Genomic DNA, 14,554 nt, shown 5'->3' with positions numbered 1-14,554 from the left:
AATGGGTGCTGCCTCCCGTCTCCGACCTCTTCCTCTTCATGCCTGGCTTGGGCATCAAAAACACTGCCCCTTGAGACATGGCTTGGGAGCTCTCTTTTCGCTGGCACCAACCTCTTTCTGCTCGTCATTGCTGGACCCGGGATCTCAGCAACTGCCTGATGTCTGCTGGGTCCCTGTATTCATAGGGTACAGGGCAGAAGGTGCTTTGTAACAACCCCAACCCGCTGTCATGGTGATGGACAGAGAGGCCTGCAGTGGGGAAGGGTTGTGTGTGGCCTGACAGATGCGCAGATGTAGGAGCAGGAGGATGCTGTGGGGAGAAGGGCTTCTCTGTGGGACTCGCTCCCTGGTGCCATCCTGTCCCACCTTGGGCACAGGCACTACCTGTCCCTGCCCTGTGTGCCCAGGGTCCCTCAGGCTGTGCCTGCCGGTCCCTGAGGAGAGGGAGGGGGAAAACTGTTCCAGAAGGGTGAGGGCTCCTCTGTGGCACCTTCCCCCTCAAGCACTGCCTATTGCAAAGTGCTGTGTGAGACTGTGGGGTGTGGAGAGGGGCATCTCCCATGGCAGTGAGGGGCTGTGGCAGCAGAGATGCCATGTGGCAGAGGGCTGCAGCAGGATGGAGTGTTTGCACTCTCGTCCTTCTACAAGGAGGAAGTGAGAGTTGGTGATGAGCGATCTTAGATGAAGGCTGGGGCCTTTACAACAGCTCAGATGTAAAGTCTTCTTCCTGAGATGAAGATGGAACTTTTCCTTGTCTGAACATGAGCTCCCTAGCACTTTCTGTTCACTTTTCAGGGTTTCTTGGGCACCCTGTGCCAGCGTCTCAGCACCCTCACAGGGAAGAGCTTCTGCCCAAGAGCTCATCTCAGTCTCCCCTGTTCTGGCAGGTTAAAGCCATTCTGCTTGTCCCGTCCCTACAGCCCCTTGTCCAAAGCCCCTCTCCACGTTTCCTGGAGCCCCTTTAGGCACTGGAGCTGCTCTAAGGTCTCCCCTTCAGGAGCCTTCTCCAGGCTGACCCAGCCCAGCTCTCTCAGCCTGGCTCCAGAGCAGAGCTCACATCATCTCCATACCCTCCTCTGGACTTGCTCCAACAGCTCCACGTCCCTCTTGTGCTGTTGCCACAAAGCTGGATGAGGGCTGCAGGGGGGGGGTCTCCCCCTCATACAGCAGAGGGGCAGGATCCCCTCCCTGAGCTGCTGCTCACACTCTGAGGATGCAGCCCAGCACAAGGCAGGGTTCTGGGCCCAAGCACACACTGAAGCCTGGTCATGGGGAGCTTCTCCTCACCCAAAACCCCAAGGGGACTGGAACCAGATGATCTTTAATGTCACTTCCAACCCAGAACATTCTATGAGACTATGAATCCATAATCACGCCAGCAGGGCCACACACCCACAGGCAGCAGTTCTGCTGACACAGCATCCCTCGATCCTGCTGCAGCCTTCCAGCACAGACCCACTCCATTGGGGCTACTCATTTGTTCCTTTCCTCTTGCACTGGTTACCTGCAACTGTTATCTGGCACTCCCCTGAAACCAGCAAAGTTTAACTCATCAAGAAGCCCTTGCCAAATAACCAAGCCAGCTCAGGGAGCTACTGGCAATCCCTCAAACACTCAGAAACACCTCTAAGGTACTGATTAACTTCACCCAACCTGGGCTTGCCTTTGCACTCACTATCATAAGTGCAGTGCAAGGTTTGGATGGCAAGTGTATCCTGCTGCAGAAGGGAGAGGAGGGCAGGATGTGTCCCTGCCAGCTCTCTGCTTACCCCTTTGCAGCAAATGGGAGGTAGCCATTACAAAATATATAGATTAACTTTTTTGTGGAAAAGGTTGGTTGCTAACTGCTCCTTTCCCAATGCTCATTTGGAAATGCATTTTCTATAAACCTGGAAAGAACATGATTTAGTTATTTGTCGTTTTTTCCTTACAGTTTATAATAACATCAAAGATTCTGAGGGTATTTGTTTCATTTTTACCTCAGAGCTTCTCCCCCTACTCTGAAGCTCAGACATTTGATTTCTGGAAAGTTATGCTGACAGAAATCTGCTCTCTGATACTTTTCCAGTAGTTTCTCTACTGAGAAGCTGATGGCTCTCATAAACCCACACTTGTGCTGAAGCTGCTCCTCAGCGAAGTCAGATCCAATAGCTGGGCTCACTCCCAAGCTTCTATTGAACAGTCCAAGCCATACTGGAAGTAGCAGTCATCAAGACACAGTTAGTACATGTCTTACATCTGGCCTCTACTTGATGTACAAGCAAGTGGTGAGGACTTTTCAGCTGCCTGCGAGCCACCTCATAGGCTGTGTAAGAACTGCATTAAAGCTATGAAGCCTCATTCATTGTCCCTTCTTTGTGTCATTGTAGACTCTGGAGCTTCCTGCTAGCTCAGACTTGCTTCATCTATGAAATTCCTTGAGGCTGTTTACATTTGTTACTGTGGTGGTAGAGCTGTTTGCACCCAACCTGCCTCCCTTAGTCTTGGCCAAGGTGTAAGACAGGTTGCATCGATGATAAAGAGAGCTGTAGGAAATCCTACTAGTGTGCTGAGGAGCTAGTTCTCCCTTGAACATAAAAGCTTCAATGACTCAGCACAGGAGTCACTGCACTTGGCTTCACAAATCATGAGAAAGAAAAACAACCCAAACAGCCCATAATCCAAAGCAGTAAATCATTAACTAGCAGACTATGACAAGCAGCCCAACTCAGCATATAAACCCATCAGCTTTCTTCAAAAGCATGTTCAAGCTACAGCCTGAAGGAAAAGACTTTCCCGGTCCTTATTCTGACCACAGGAACATGACTTTGAGGCTTTGCTGTGCCTGGATTTTCATCCTCCTCTTTCCTGGCCTCTCAGATGGAGGGAAGCTGCTGGTATTGCCCATGGATGGAAGTCACTGGCTTAGCATGCGGCCACTGGTTGAAAAGCTCAGCGAGAGAGGACATGAAGTGGTCGTGCTTATACCAGAAGTGAGCTGGCAGATGAGAGTGGCACAGGCCTACACAGTGAAAGCATTCCCAGTGTCTTACACATTAGAAGACTTGGATAATAGCTTCTCTGAGTATGTTGCCACTCACCTGAAGGACCTGCCTTTCCCACTGAATACCCTAGCAATTTACAACAACTCAGTACAAATTTTCCAACTACTGTTTACTCAATGCAAGAACCTATTCAGCAACAAGGAGCTCCTTCAGTACATCAATCAAAGCAGATTTGATGCTCTCCTAACAGACCCCATCTTTATGTGTGGACCACTGCTCGCTCAATATTTTTCTCTTCCATATGTGTTCTTTATGAGAGGATTTCCTTGCAACTTACACTATGATGCTCCACGGTGTCCAAGTCCTCTGTCCTACATACCCAGGCTATTTACCTTCAACTCTGACCAAATGACTTTCTTCCAGAGAGTGGAAAATGCACTGATTTACCTCCTGGAGCCTGCGTACTGTAACGGTTTCTATGAAATAGCACTAAAGTTTGCTTCTGAAGTTCTTCAGAGAGATGTATCCCTCATAGACCTCGTGGACTCTGCTTCCATTTGGCTTCTGAGATTTGACTTTGTGTTTGAGTACGTCAGACCTGTGATGCCCAATATGGTCTTTATTGGAGGTATAAACTGCGCTCAGAGGAAACCACTGCCTAAGGTATGGTTTTTATACCTCCAAATCATACATTTGCAGTGAAATGTGATAATGCCATTTCTGGAACTTCAGGGGGGTTGATGTATTTTATTTTCTTTCGTATTATTTATTTATAATGACTTAACCAGGATTTTGCAGTTGTTTTCCACAGGCTGAAATCAAATTACATTGATGGAGGCAGATAACTTCTGTGAATTAATAGGGATTTTCTGACAAGTCCAACATAAAATGGGCTTCATCTACCATTCATCTTCTGTATATTATTCATTAACCAGGTTTTGATTTCATTTTCATGGAGTCTGACATCTATTTCTTTCCCCTGACCTTAAACCTAATGACCATGCTCTGAGAATTGGCTTTTGGTTTTCATTTCAGGCTCAGCAAAGTCAGTTAATTTGCTTTGGTTGTGGTTTTATGACATATGGTTTCCAAACTGTCTGTCTATGTTATGTCTATTTATGTTATGTCTGTTTGTGGATCACACTGAAACATAAATGTCATGATGAAATGGGAAAAATTAATCTCAAATTGTGAAAAGGTGAAAGACACTTGCATGCAAAACTCAAAGAAGTTTTCATACCTATTCCTTGACTTTTGCTTTTATCAGAATTTTCTGCAGGGTTTGTAAAGCTTATGGAGAAATATAAATCTGTTCTGACAAAATCTCTTTTAATACTTACTTTATAGTCTCTAAACCAATTTGTAGCACTAGATATTTCTTTCCAGGCACAAAGCAGAACATACTCCCATCTGAACAGGTGTCACATGGTATCATTGCACAGTTGCAGTACAGTGTATTTGAGCTCAAGGGCTTTTTCTACTATCAGATTTCTTTCATACTCTTCAACAGAACTGTGCAGAGCCCACTGCAATCAGTAAAGAGCAAGTCAAATTAAGAATAATATTGTAAATTGGAATATTACAGGAATATTAGAAGGCATTCTCTCACCTGAGGCTCAAAAGTGGCGCTTTGTAGTTTGTGATCTAAGAGGCAAATTATTGCTGGTTGCATGACAGAAATTCTCTATGTCTTGAAGGTCTCTGAGCTGCAAACAGTTTGTAAGCTTGCTACATGGGCAGACCATTCCTGTCCTTATTGTATAGCTGGCATTTCATACTAACACATGTAATTTGGTGGAAATAACATTTTCCAAACCTGGAGAAACCTTGTGTATTCCCCTTACCTTCACCCTACCCTTTCCTAGCTATATTTTCTACAGACAGCAGAGAAATTCCTCCTATTTCACTTGGAACAGTGCCCAGCAACAAGGCAATAACACAGTGAAAACAAATGTGAAGTGAGTCACATGGGAGAACAAAACCTACTTCTCCCTACACAGTGGCAAGCCTTGGGTTGGTCCTTGCTGTTCAGAAATCTAATCCTATGATAACAGTAGATAGTTCCTCAAAACCTGGTATCCCATTGCTCAACAGACAACCTTCCTTCCCCAGTTCTCCCCCACCGTCCCCTGCAAAAAAAAAAAAAAAAAAAAGACAGCATGGCTGGGAATGGGAGAGAGAACTGGAGATTCAAAATGAGATGTCGTTTCTCAGATGAGGAGCTTATTCACTGTTAGATACAGCAGAAGAAGGGCTCCTTTATGCTGCATCTGACATGGAATACCTACTATGGGGCTGAAGGCAGCAGGAAGCTGAGGAGCTTATGCTTTTGCAGAACTGGGCATAGGTGTTTTATCCAGCATAGAGCTGGGAATTCAATCCCAAGGTGTCTGACCCTCCTCAGTCATGAGTATAGTCCATAGCTTGCAGTCTCAGAGGGAGTGGGAGAACATGCCACCACATGAGCCCGCAGGAGCTCACTGACTGAGGTAACCACACCAACTGGATCAGGCTGGATTTCCTCTTGTCCTGCACCTTGCACAGTAGCAATTACATATTTACTAACAGACACAGAAATCCAGTTGCCAAGTGTGGCTGGAGGCTTCATACAGGGCATGGAGGATATCAGACAGAATATCTTGACTGAGCAGAGGTCCTGTGCCAGTGTCATCCTCCAATGACTCCAGAAGTACCTGAAGGCTGGCATAGAAAGCAGTGCCTCCTTAGGGGGACAATGCAAATGAACTTGGACTATGCACCCTGAGACACCTTGATGCCTATCTCATCCTTATCCAAAGTGAACTCAAAGTTGCTTTTTTACAGCTCATAAAACAAAGTCCATGTGATTTGATCAAAGCAGAGTTCAGAAATGTCACTTATAGCAACATTTCAAAGTTGTTCCTGGCTTCTTTGGTTTATTTCTTTAACCTAAAACAGCCATTACTTATTTAAGCAACTGGTAAACTATGAACCTTAAAATAACCCTAGATTTAAATAAGTCATTACTCAAGTAAAGGAGAGGTGTTATTGAATAAAACCCTCTGGTATGTTCGTCCACCACAAGGATTAAGAAAAGAGGTCATGTTATGCAGCCAGAATACCACTCTGCTCATGAGCCAAATACGAGGGACATTTTGGGGGGGCGGAGGGGGGATGGACGGATGGATGACCACAAGGACAGTATTCAAATTTTTATGAATGTAGTGGCAGTTGAGAACAGCCTGATATCAATCACATCAGCAACTGTTTGTGATGCTTCTGTAAAGGATGTTGAGCATGTTTAAAACTGACAATGCTGCTCATCTGTCTTATATTGCAATGGCCAAATACACACCATCATTAAAACCAGTCCAAATTTTGAAAATGAAAGTTTAACAATCAGACATTGTACATCTTCAGTGCACAGGATGGATCAACCTGAAACAGCTGCTCTAACCAAACACTTCATCTCACTGTCCTCTTCACTTGCCTCTTGTCCACATCCCTGTGCCAACCATATTCTCAAGAGGAAACAATGAAGAAAGCGGTAAAACATGGGGTTTTTTTGCCAAAAAGCCTCTCTTATCAAATGAAACTACTGCCTTGCTTTCCCTTCCTGTAGGAAGTTTGTCTTCTGTTTAAACGAAAATGCCTTCTCTAAGGGGAGTCTAAACGTACAATATGTGACAGAAGTCTATGCACATAAATGAGAATATTATATCTACAGACGCCAAACACGGCGCCTTACAAAAGTTGGGAAATATTCCAGTTACAGTTACCTGGGCATCCTTAAATATCACTTTCTGTTAGGATGCAGTCATCATTTCAGGCTCTCATACTGTCATTTTCATATGACTTCTACTTATGGCTTAGAAAGGGGCTGCCCTGGAATTAGGATCTATGTTCTGTGATTTGCTTAGCTGCCTACTGCAAAGACTTACTTTCCAGCTTGCAGTTCATTGCTCTTATGGGTTGTTTTTCCTCTGAAGTCCTGCTAGTCAAACAACATATACATACTACCTTATCCTGTGCCGGCAAATGCTAGTGTATCTCCACAGCTATGTAAAAGAGGCAGGTTCACCAACCTGCATTTGAGTGACATTGGGCAGCATCACAAAAAAGGACTGCGTTCAATTTACACACGGATTCCTCCATGCCTAATTCATCATCTAGAAACCTGGGAAGTCAAATCACATCATCCACGTGCTCTTGCATTTGAGCTACTTTTGGTGACATGGTTTAATGTGAGGTGCCCCTGCCCATGGCAGGGCAATTGGAACTAGATGATCTGAAGGTCCTTTCCAACCCTAACTGTTCCATGATTCTACTTGTTCCTGCTTGCATGGGCCAGAGCATAAGGAGGTGAGCAATCTAATCTAACAATAAAAGAACAGATCCAGTACATGACATTAACCCATACAGGCTGCCTCAACAAACAGTTTGCTAATATAACTTCCCTCTTACCTTAGTGCCACTCACTGTTTGCTGCTCAGGTTAAAAGAAATCCACACTTCACCATCAAGTCCAACTCAGATATAAGCAGTTTGATTTGAGAGCCTCTTCCAGCTGGAGCAATCACAGGGTGAAGAGTAAGCACACCTGCACCTAAACCCTTCAACATGGTTATGGCTTATAGTCTCAACTCCTCAGAGCTGCTTGCATGACAGTGGAGAGCTGCTCCATAGCTGCAACACTCCTTGCCAGCTCAAAGAGACACCCGGAATAACCCACACAAGCTTTATCACAAGGTATACTTTCAACAACAAAATGAATCTGCACTCTTGGGTCACTCAAGCTTCAATCTTGTTTATGTCCTTCAGTGTCCAGGGGGAAGCTTTTCCTTCAAGCTGGCACATGGCTCTCACTCTCCAAGACCTTGTGTCATAAACTGGTCTGATGCTCATCTGCACACACAACATCCTTCAAAACTAGAAGTGATTCAGGTGCCTTCTGCTCCTGCATAATGAACAGCAAATACTTGTAAGCCTGCCTTGGTAGCTGTGATATATTAGTAAGACATGCAGGTTTGACTGCTTCCAGGGGGTGGGAACGTAACATCAGCCTTCTACACAGTGGTTAGGTATTCTCAGTTAGGCTAGGCTATGAAAGAAATGGTGTTGCAATTTCCATTTATTCTACTGTGTATATTTTAAAGGTTGCCTTTTGAAACCAAAACCAGGCTTATTTGCTCACTGGGTCCTTACCAAGTCAATGGTATTAACCACAACTCTTCCTACAAGATGACATTCCTCATCTTAGTTCCATGAAGGAGGCGATGTGCTGCCATACTTCCAAGCTTAAAAATTAACAGAGTACAAAGGAGGGCATCTTTTTCTAAGAACAGTATGCTCACCTTCCCTGTTATATGAGCAGTTGCATCACTGAAGGCTTTCCACAGCAATATTAGGAAGTTAAATATTTAGCCGTTCCATCAATAAATTCCCTTGCAAGGACCTTTATATAAAAGACTGTGTGAGATACCTCTAGAGTAGAGCTCTCCTGTTTCCTTCCGCCAAAATGGCTCCTCCATTCCAGGGTTTCTACCAGCATACTGGGATATTTCTTCTTCTGATTTCATCTTTAACCTTTGCCGAAGGTGGAAAGATACTGGTGATACCTCAGGATGGAAGTCACTGGCTCAGCATGCGCCCAGTAGTGGCGAAACTCCACCAAAATGGACATGAAGTTGTTGCGGTTGTTCCATCAACAAGTTTGCATCTGAAGCCAAAGGAGCCTCAGAATTACACAGTGAAAGTATATCCAATGCCTTATGCAGAGGACCATTTAGCTATGGCATTCAAATCATTCGTTGATGCCCATTTTATCGAACAATCTTCTTTTAATATGATTATTACAATGTACCAAAGCGTCTTAGAAATATCCAAGTATTTTTTCAGCAACTGTAAGAGCCTCTTGCTCAACAAAGACATGATGCAGCATCTGAGAGAGAGCAAATTTGAGGTAGTTTTGACGGATCCAACTCAGATGTGTGGACCCTTAATTGCTGAGCATCTTTCAATTCCTTCCGTCTACTTTCTGCGCGGATTTCCCTGTGGCATGGATTCTGATGCCACCCAGTGTCCAAGCCCTCTTTCCTACGTCCCCAGGTTATTCCTCAATAATTCAGATAACATGACATTTACTCAATGGGTAAAGAACGTGCTGGTCCGTATGCTGGAGTTCTTTTACTGTAAGCCTTTCTTTGCTCAGTTTGAAGAACTTGCAGCTGAGGTTTTCCAGAACAAAGTGTCAGCTGCAGACCTTCTAAGCCGTGGATCTGTTTGGTTGATGAGATATGACTTTGTGTTTGAGTTCCCGAGACCAGTGATGCCCAACATGGTTTTTATCGGAGGGATAAACTGTGATCAGAAGAAAAATCTCTCTCAGGTATTAAACTTTATCTTGTTTCAATTGAAAAGGCAAGAACAGAAGTGTTTAAGCATCCTTACATCAAAACCTAACAGGCAACCTCTTGGTACTTAAAGGTAGAAAGCTAATGAAAAATCCTACATAATGCAGAAATGCTATTTCCTAGTATTCAGCATTCAGGTGATATCATATCCTGGCAAACCTAAGCCTTAGCAGATGTGAGAATTTAAGGGACATGTAACTTTAATGCAAATAATAAGCTCTCTTGTTGAACTGAAGCTCACCCCAATTATGGTGAGATGCGAATTTTCCTCCCCAGCAGAAGCCAGATTTGTTAGCTTCCATTTTATCTCAGTTTTTTATACCATATCCATCTCTGGAAGAGCTATCCTTGCAACCAAAGCTAGTCTCAGAAGACGTAGCTATATTGCTCTGAAAGAGTAGCCTGAGGAACACCTGTAAGCACAATCTGCTCTCTGTCTGCCACATGGTGTCCTCCTTTCCCAGCTCTCTCATGAGCTATCCATTCATACTTCCACATAGTCATTCTCCTTTCACCCACATCGAAGATTATAGGACTTAAGATTTTAGCTTTTCATCTTTTAGCGAGTTCTTTTTCTGTCACCCAGGTTGATTCATTTACACCTATGTCAAGGGGTCAGTATCTAACCCCCAAATTGTATCCTTCCATACTTTTATTGGTTATTTAATTAGGTTTTAAGCTTTCCTGGGCATGGATGCCTTCTGTAAATTCCCATTGGGTTTTTGGGTACAAACCGGGTCTCCAAATCAAATACAGCATATCCTATAGCAGCTCAAAAGCAGGAAAGGGATATTCAAGTATTGCAAATCGTGAGTATCCCTAAAACAGAATAGTGTGGAAGAAAGCCCTAACACCCTCCCCTTTTGTCCAGATAAGTATGTTTAGTGCTGTTTGAAGTGTCAGAGCCAATCCTCTTACCAGGACAGTCTCTGGTGCTACTTAGTTCACCCTAATTGTTCAAATGAAGGACAAGGGAGTAGCAGTTGCTCACAAGGTGTCTTTCAAAAGGACATGGAGTTAGGAGTGGCCAAGTGTGCAAGGCCAGGTTGGACAGGGCTTGGAGCAACCTGGTCTAGTGGAAGGTGTCCCTGCCCGTGCTAGGGGGGTGGAACTGGATGAGCTTTAAGGTCCCTTCCACCACAAACCATTCTCTGATTCTGTGACTGTATGGTTGCTGATCAGATATTAAAGACCCACGCAGATGTCTGTAAGTGCCCTACATAAAACATGCATGACTGTATTTTCATATGTTAATCTAGCTTGAAAGCATCTTCTTTTAGTGTTCATTTGAGAGCTTTTTCAGAAGTTATGAGCAAGAGGTCTGTTTCTGTGCATCACCTTCTCCTTAGCTGTTTGAAAACTTCCATTAAGTTAAATCTATGTTGTAAATGATTGATGTGGTGACAGTGCAGGGGATGGATCTCGCTGCTCTTTTTGGGGGGCAGGTTCTCAATAAGGTCAAAACTTTCCAACCAGACTTGAAAATAAGCTTGCAGAAACTGCATGTGAAAGAAAGCTCCACTAGTGATGTAGAGCCCTGAATGTCCTGGAGGCACAAACTGTATCCCAAAGGCACCTGGATAAAACTTATAACTGGATATAAAACTCATAAACGTTCATGGTGAGACATTATCACCAACATAAAACCCCAGCAGTTTACAACTGGAGAAGGACCTGGACCCACAGAGTTCATGAACTGTTTCAGTCATGAACTGAACTGACACTGGCCATGAACTTTTGAGTTCATGAATTAGAAACATGTGAGTTCATGTTATCTGAGGTACAATGGTGAACTGTTGTTTTGCAACTTAGTTTTATATCCGATACCATAAGAGGTTAGGTGGGAGGGATATGTACAGATGGGGGAAGGTGTTCTGTTGGCTACTTAGTGTCCAAAAAATACATGTTTGCATCAATGAAAAAAAAGAAGTAATTTTCTTCAGCTGTGCCAACTGGTTTGGGTTATTAAAAAGAAAAAAGGCAAAACATAGAACTACGGTACCTTAACTTTGCTTTCTCATCTTTATCTATCTTTCCTGCAAGTTATGTTTCATGGTACAACCTTCATTAGAAAAGAAAAATACCAAATTACTACACTTGGTGACAACTCTGTGAGGCTTCAGCCTTCGGTGTCAGCCATCTCTTCCTTTCAGAACAGAAGAGATGGAAGAACTTGACTACTAGAGGGAAAAGAGTCATTTTAGTGTGATCTTTGTACACCCACTACTACTATATGGGGTCAGCAGGGTTTCTGGGCATCCACTCTGAACGCATTTCTTTCCCTGATCCCCATGCACCTGAGAGCATGTTGTCAGTACACGTCAGCAAAAGTTGCTGGGTTGCTAAAGGTAAGAAGTGTCGTAAGGCACTGTGAGAAGAAGAGAAGGCTGAGGAACAGAGCTGTTGTTTCAGCTTGCCTGAGCCAAGTGTACAATAAGGGACACACCTTTCTTGTACTCATGCATTTTGACGTGCAAACATCACCTCATCTTTTACAACCATTACTCACCAATTGTGGCTTCATTGCATGTGAACTTGTAAGCACCTGAAATGCAGAGGCAAGGTGAAAGGGCAGAGGTATGATAAGAGTGCCAGGTGGGGTGTTTGCAAGGGTGGAGCACAGCTACAAAAGCTTGTGAAGCCCCACTGGGCTCTCTAATGTGTGGGTTCCTATCCATCCAACATGCTGGTGGCAGTGCTGCTCCTCTTCTTGTGCTGCCTGAGTCCTGCCACTGCTGAGAAGCTGCTGGTGATCCCTATGGAGGGCAGCCACTGGCTCAGTATGAAGCAAGTGCTGGCTGAGCTGAACAAGAAAGGGCATGAAATAGTTGTTATTGCACCAGAGAGCAAAATACTGATTGATTCCTCCGGGATATATGAAATGAAAACTTATCCTGTACCTTTCAAAAAGGAAGAGATGGAAGAACTTATGCGCTCCCTTAGTGCAAACACTTTTAGCGACGACTCTTTACTGACCAGGTTTATGAATACTTGGAATAACTTCAAAAAGAGCTCTGCCATGTTTCAAGCCTCCTGCAGGTCCTTACTGTATAACAAAGAGATGATGAAATACATTGAAGAAAGTAAATTTGATGTCATCTTTACAGATCCTCTGACACCCTGTGGACAGATAGTTGCCTTAAAATTTTCTATCCCTACTGTTTTCTTCTTGCGGGGCATCCCATGCGCTATAGACATTCATGCTGCTCAGGCGCCGGACCCACCATCCTATGTCCCTCGCATATTCTCACTCAATACAGACCACATGACGTTCTTTCAGAGAGTGAAGAACTTCCTCATAACCCTTTCAGAGCCTTTCACCTGCGGTATGGCATTCTCAGGATTTGAAACCCTAGCCTCAGACTTCCTCCAAAAGCCAATGACAATGACGCAGCTTTTAAGTCATGGATCCATTTGGCTGAAGAGACTTGACTTTGTCTTCGACTATCCCATGCCTATAATGCCCAATATGATTTTCATTGGAGGCATAAACTGTGGCCAGAAGAAACCATTATCTCAGGTCAGTGATTAGCTGGTAACAAGCGAAAAGATGTGGCAGTCACTCACGTGCATGATCTGAGTGAGGGTTAATGATGTGTTTGATAAGAATGTTTCTTACCTAAAGACATAATTTACAGTAACACTTTCTTTATAGCAAATCAACATGAAAAACAGACCAGGAGAGCAGAATGGGATTCCACCTGCTTTCCTTAGGTCTGCTCAGCATGGAGATTTTGTTCAGGAAGGGAATCACATGCTATGTTGTGTTTAATTCCAGCTGAAGTCAGGTACATTAGCTGAAGTCAAAGGCTAATACGTTGTGGTGAAGGTTGCTCTAACAGATTCCATCACAAAACCTAGACAGCTGAATTCTCAACTGCATTTTTAGGAGGTGCCCAGGGAAACGTTGCTTAGGCATTTAAAGGTACGCATGTGATATATGTTAGCTTGGTAGTGCTCATGGTGTGTGTTAGGCTCTTGCTGCATGTGATGCCTGTACTTTCTTGTGCTCTAAGTAAAACAGCGTCATGTGAAGCCAGAGATTAAGTGGGAAAGGAGATGCAGGAGGAGACAGCCCTCCTCAGCAAAGCAGAACTCTGAAGTTAGTGTCACCCAGCAGTTTCAGCAATAAATCACGTTGTTTCCTTGAAAGGATAAACTTTTATCCTTTGTGATTGTTACTTAAAAATAGACAGTCTCTCCTCTGTTCTTCCCTGGGACTCCTTTCACTTGCCAGCCTTCCCTGAGTCTTGGGGAATGGATTCCTCCTGCCTAACACCACCCTTACTCTACCCCCAGATTCATAGGCCTTTGTGAAGAGGAATGAGCAAAGAACAGATTTGCATTTCACAAGCCTGGCACATCTTGCCATCAACCCCCCACATGGCCACTTTTATCAGGGCAGTGCTTTTTCCTGTCTGTTTTCTCCATCAGAGCTGCTTAATGGCTCCTCAGGGACAAACCCAGGCAGAAGCTCTGGCAAGGGAGAATCCTGCCCTCAGGCAAGGGCATGTAGCACCTCCAGCTTCAAATCAGCCTCTCCTCTAAAGACAAAGCTCACTCTCACTCTCATCTTGCACAGGAGCTAAAGACCATAGTCCAGAAACAGCAATTATTGCAGAAGTATTGGCCCTTCAGTCCTGGTTTCTTCTTGTCTTCTGACTGTGCCTCTGAATCACACAGTAACATCACAGGGCAGAAGGAAATCCTGTGGCTGGACAAGTTTATCACAAGTACTTGTTAACTGATCAGACACCAGATCTTCTTTTTAGCTTCTCATCTGAAGTAGTATCAGCACCTCTTGGCATTTAAAATCAGTTCCTGGGCTGGAACAAGAGGGCTGTTCCTGGCTACTTCCGTCCAATCTTTCCTGTATTTAATGAGGGACAAGGGGAACAGAGTGGCTTTTCCTTCCTATTGCTCCTGGAAGAAGACAATAAATGAATCAGGATGAGAACAAAGTAACGTCATGGATGACAGCATGGATTCGGTGGCTTTCCTTTGCTGATGCAAGCCTCTGCTGCAGCGTTACTTTACTGCTATAAAGTGCTGCCCAGTGTTGTGCCTGGCCCCAGTGCTGAGCTGTATGTAAATCAGAGAGTGTTTTCTTTAGGGTTTGCAGAGCTAACATGCTGTATAGTGGCATCATCTTGTAATATGAAACATGAACTCACAAACA

The 14,554-nt window shown here is 44.2% G+C and overlaps 2 protein-coding genes across 4 annotated transcripts in view; both read left to right on the top strand.

The window, feature by feature from the left end:
- Positions 1-2,712: 2,712 nt before the first annotated feature.
- Positions 2,713-14,554, top strand: part of LOC136009639 (UDP-glucuronosyltransferase 1A1-like) — a 28,575-nt gene continuing 16,733 nt past the window's right edge. Inside the window, exon 1 of one of the 3 annotated variants that reach the window (XM_065669681.1) lies at positions 2,713-3,647. In XM_065669681.1, the coding sequence (XP_065525753.1) occupies positions 2,742-3,647 (906 nt within the window). In that variant the 5' untranslated portion in view covers positions 2,713-2,741. Of the gene's footprint in view, positions 3,648-8,443; positions 9,351-14,554 lie in introns of those variants that run through there. The other 2 variants (XM_065669675.1, XM_065669676.1) reach the window with 2 other exon arrangements.
- On the top strand, positions 12,048-12,986 carry LOC136009642 (UDP-glucuronosyltransferase 1A1-like). Its single transcript, XM_065669682.1, has one exon. It carries the CDS (start codon positions 12,059-12,061, stop codon positions 12,905-12,907), a length of 849 nt encoding a protein of 282 aa, XP_065525754.1. The 5' UTR covers positions 12,048-12,058; the 3' UTR covers positions 12,908-12,986.

The sequence above is a fragment of the Lathamus discolor genome, chromosome 3 (assembly GCF_037157495.1).
Source record: "Lathamus discolor isolate bLatDis1 chromosome 3, bLatDis1.hap1, whole genome shotgun sequence".
NCBI classification, from domain to species: domain Eukaryota; kingdom Metazoa; phylum Chordata; class Aves; order Psittaciformes; family Psittacidae; genus Lathamus; species Lathamus discolor.
Note: the sequence above shows the minus strand (reverse complement) of the source record. Positions and strands in the feature narration are given on the sequence as shown.

What these genes read in the sequence shown, in the direction of transcription:
- LOC136009642 (XM_065669682.1), top strand. Translation starts at nt 12,059, where the DNA reads ATGCTGGTGGCAGTGCTGCTCCTCTTCTTGTGCTGCCTGAGTCCTGCC.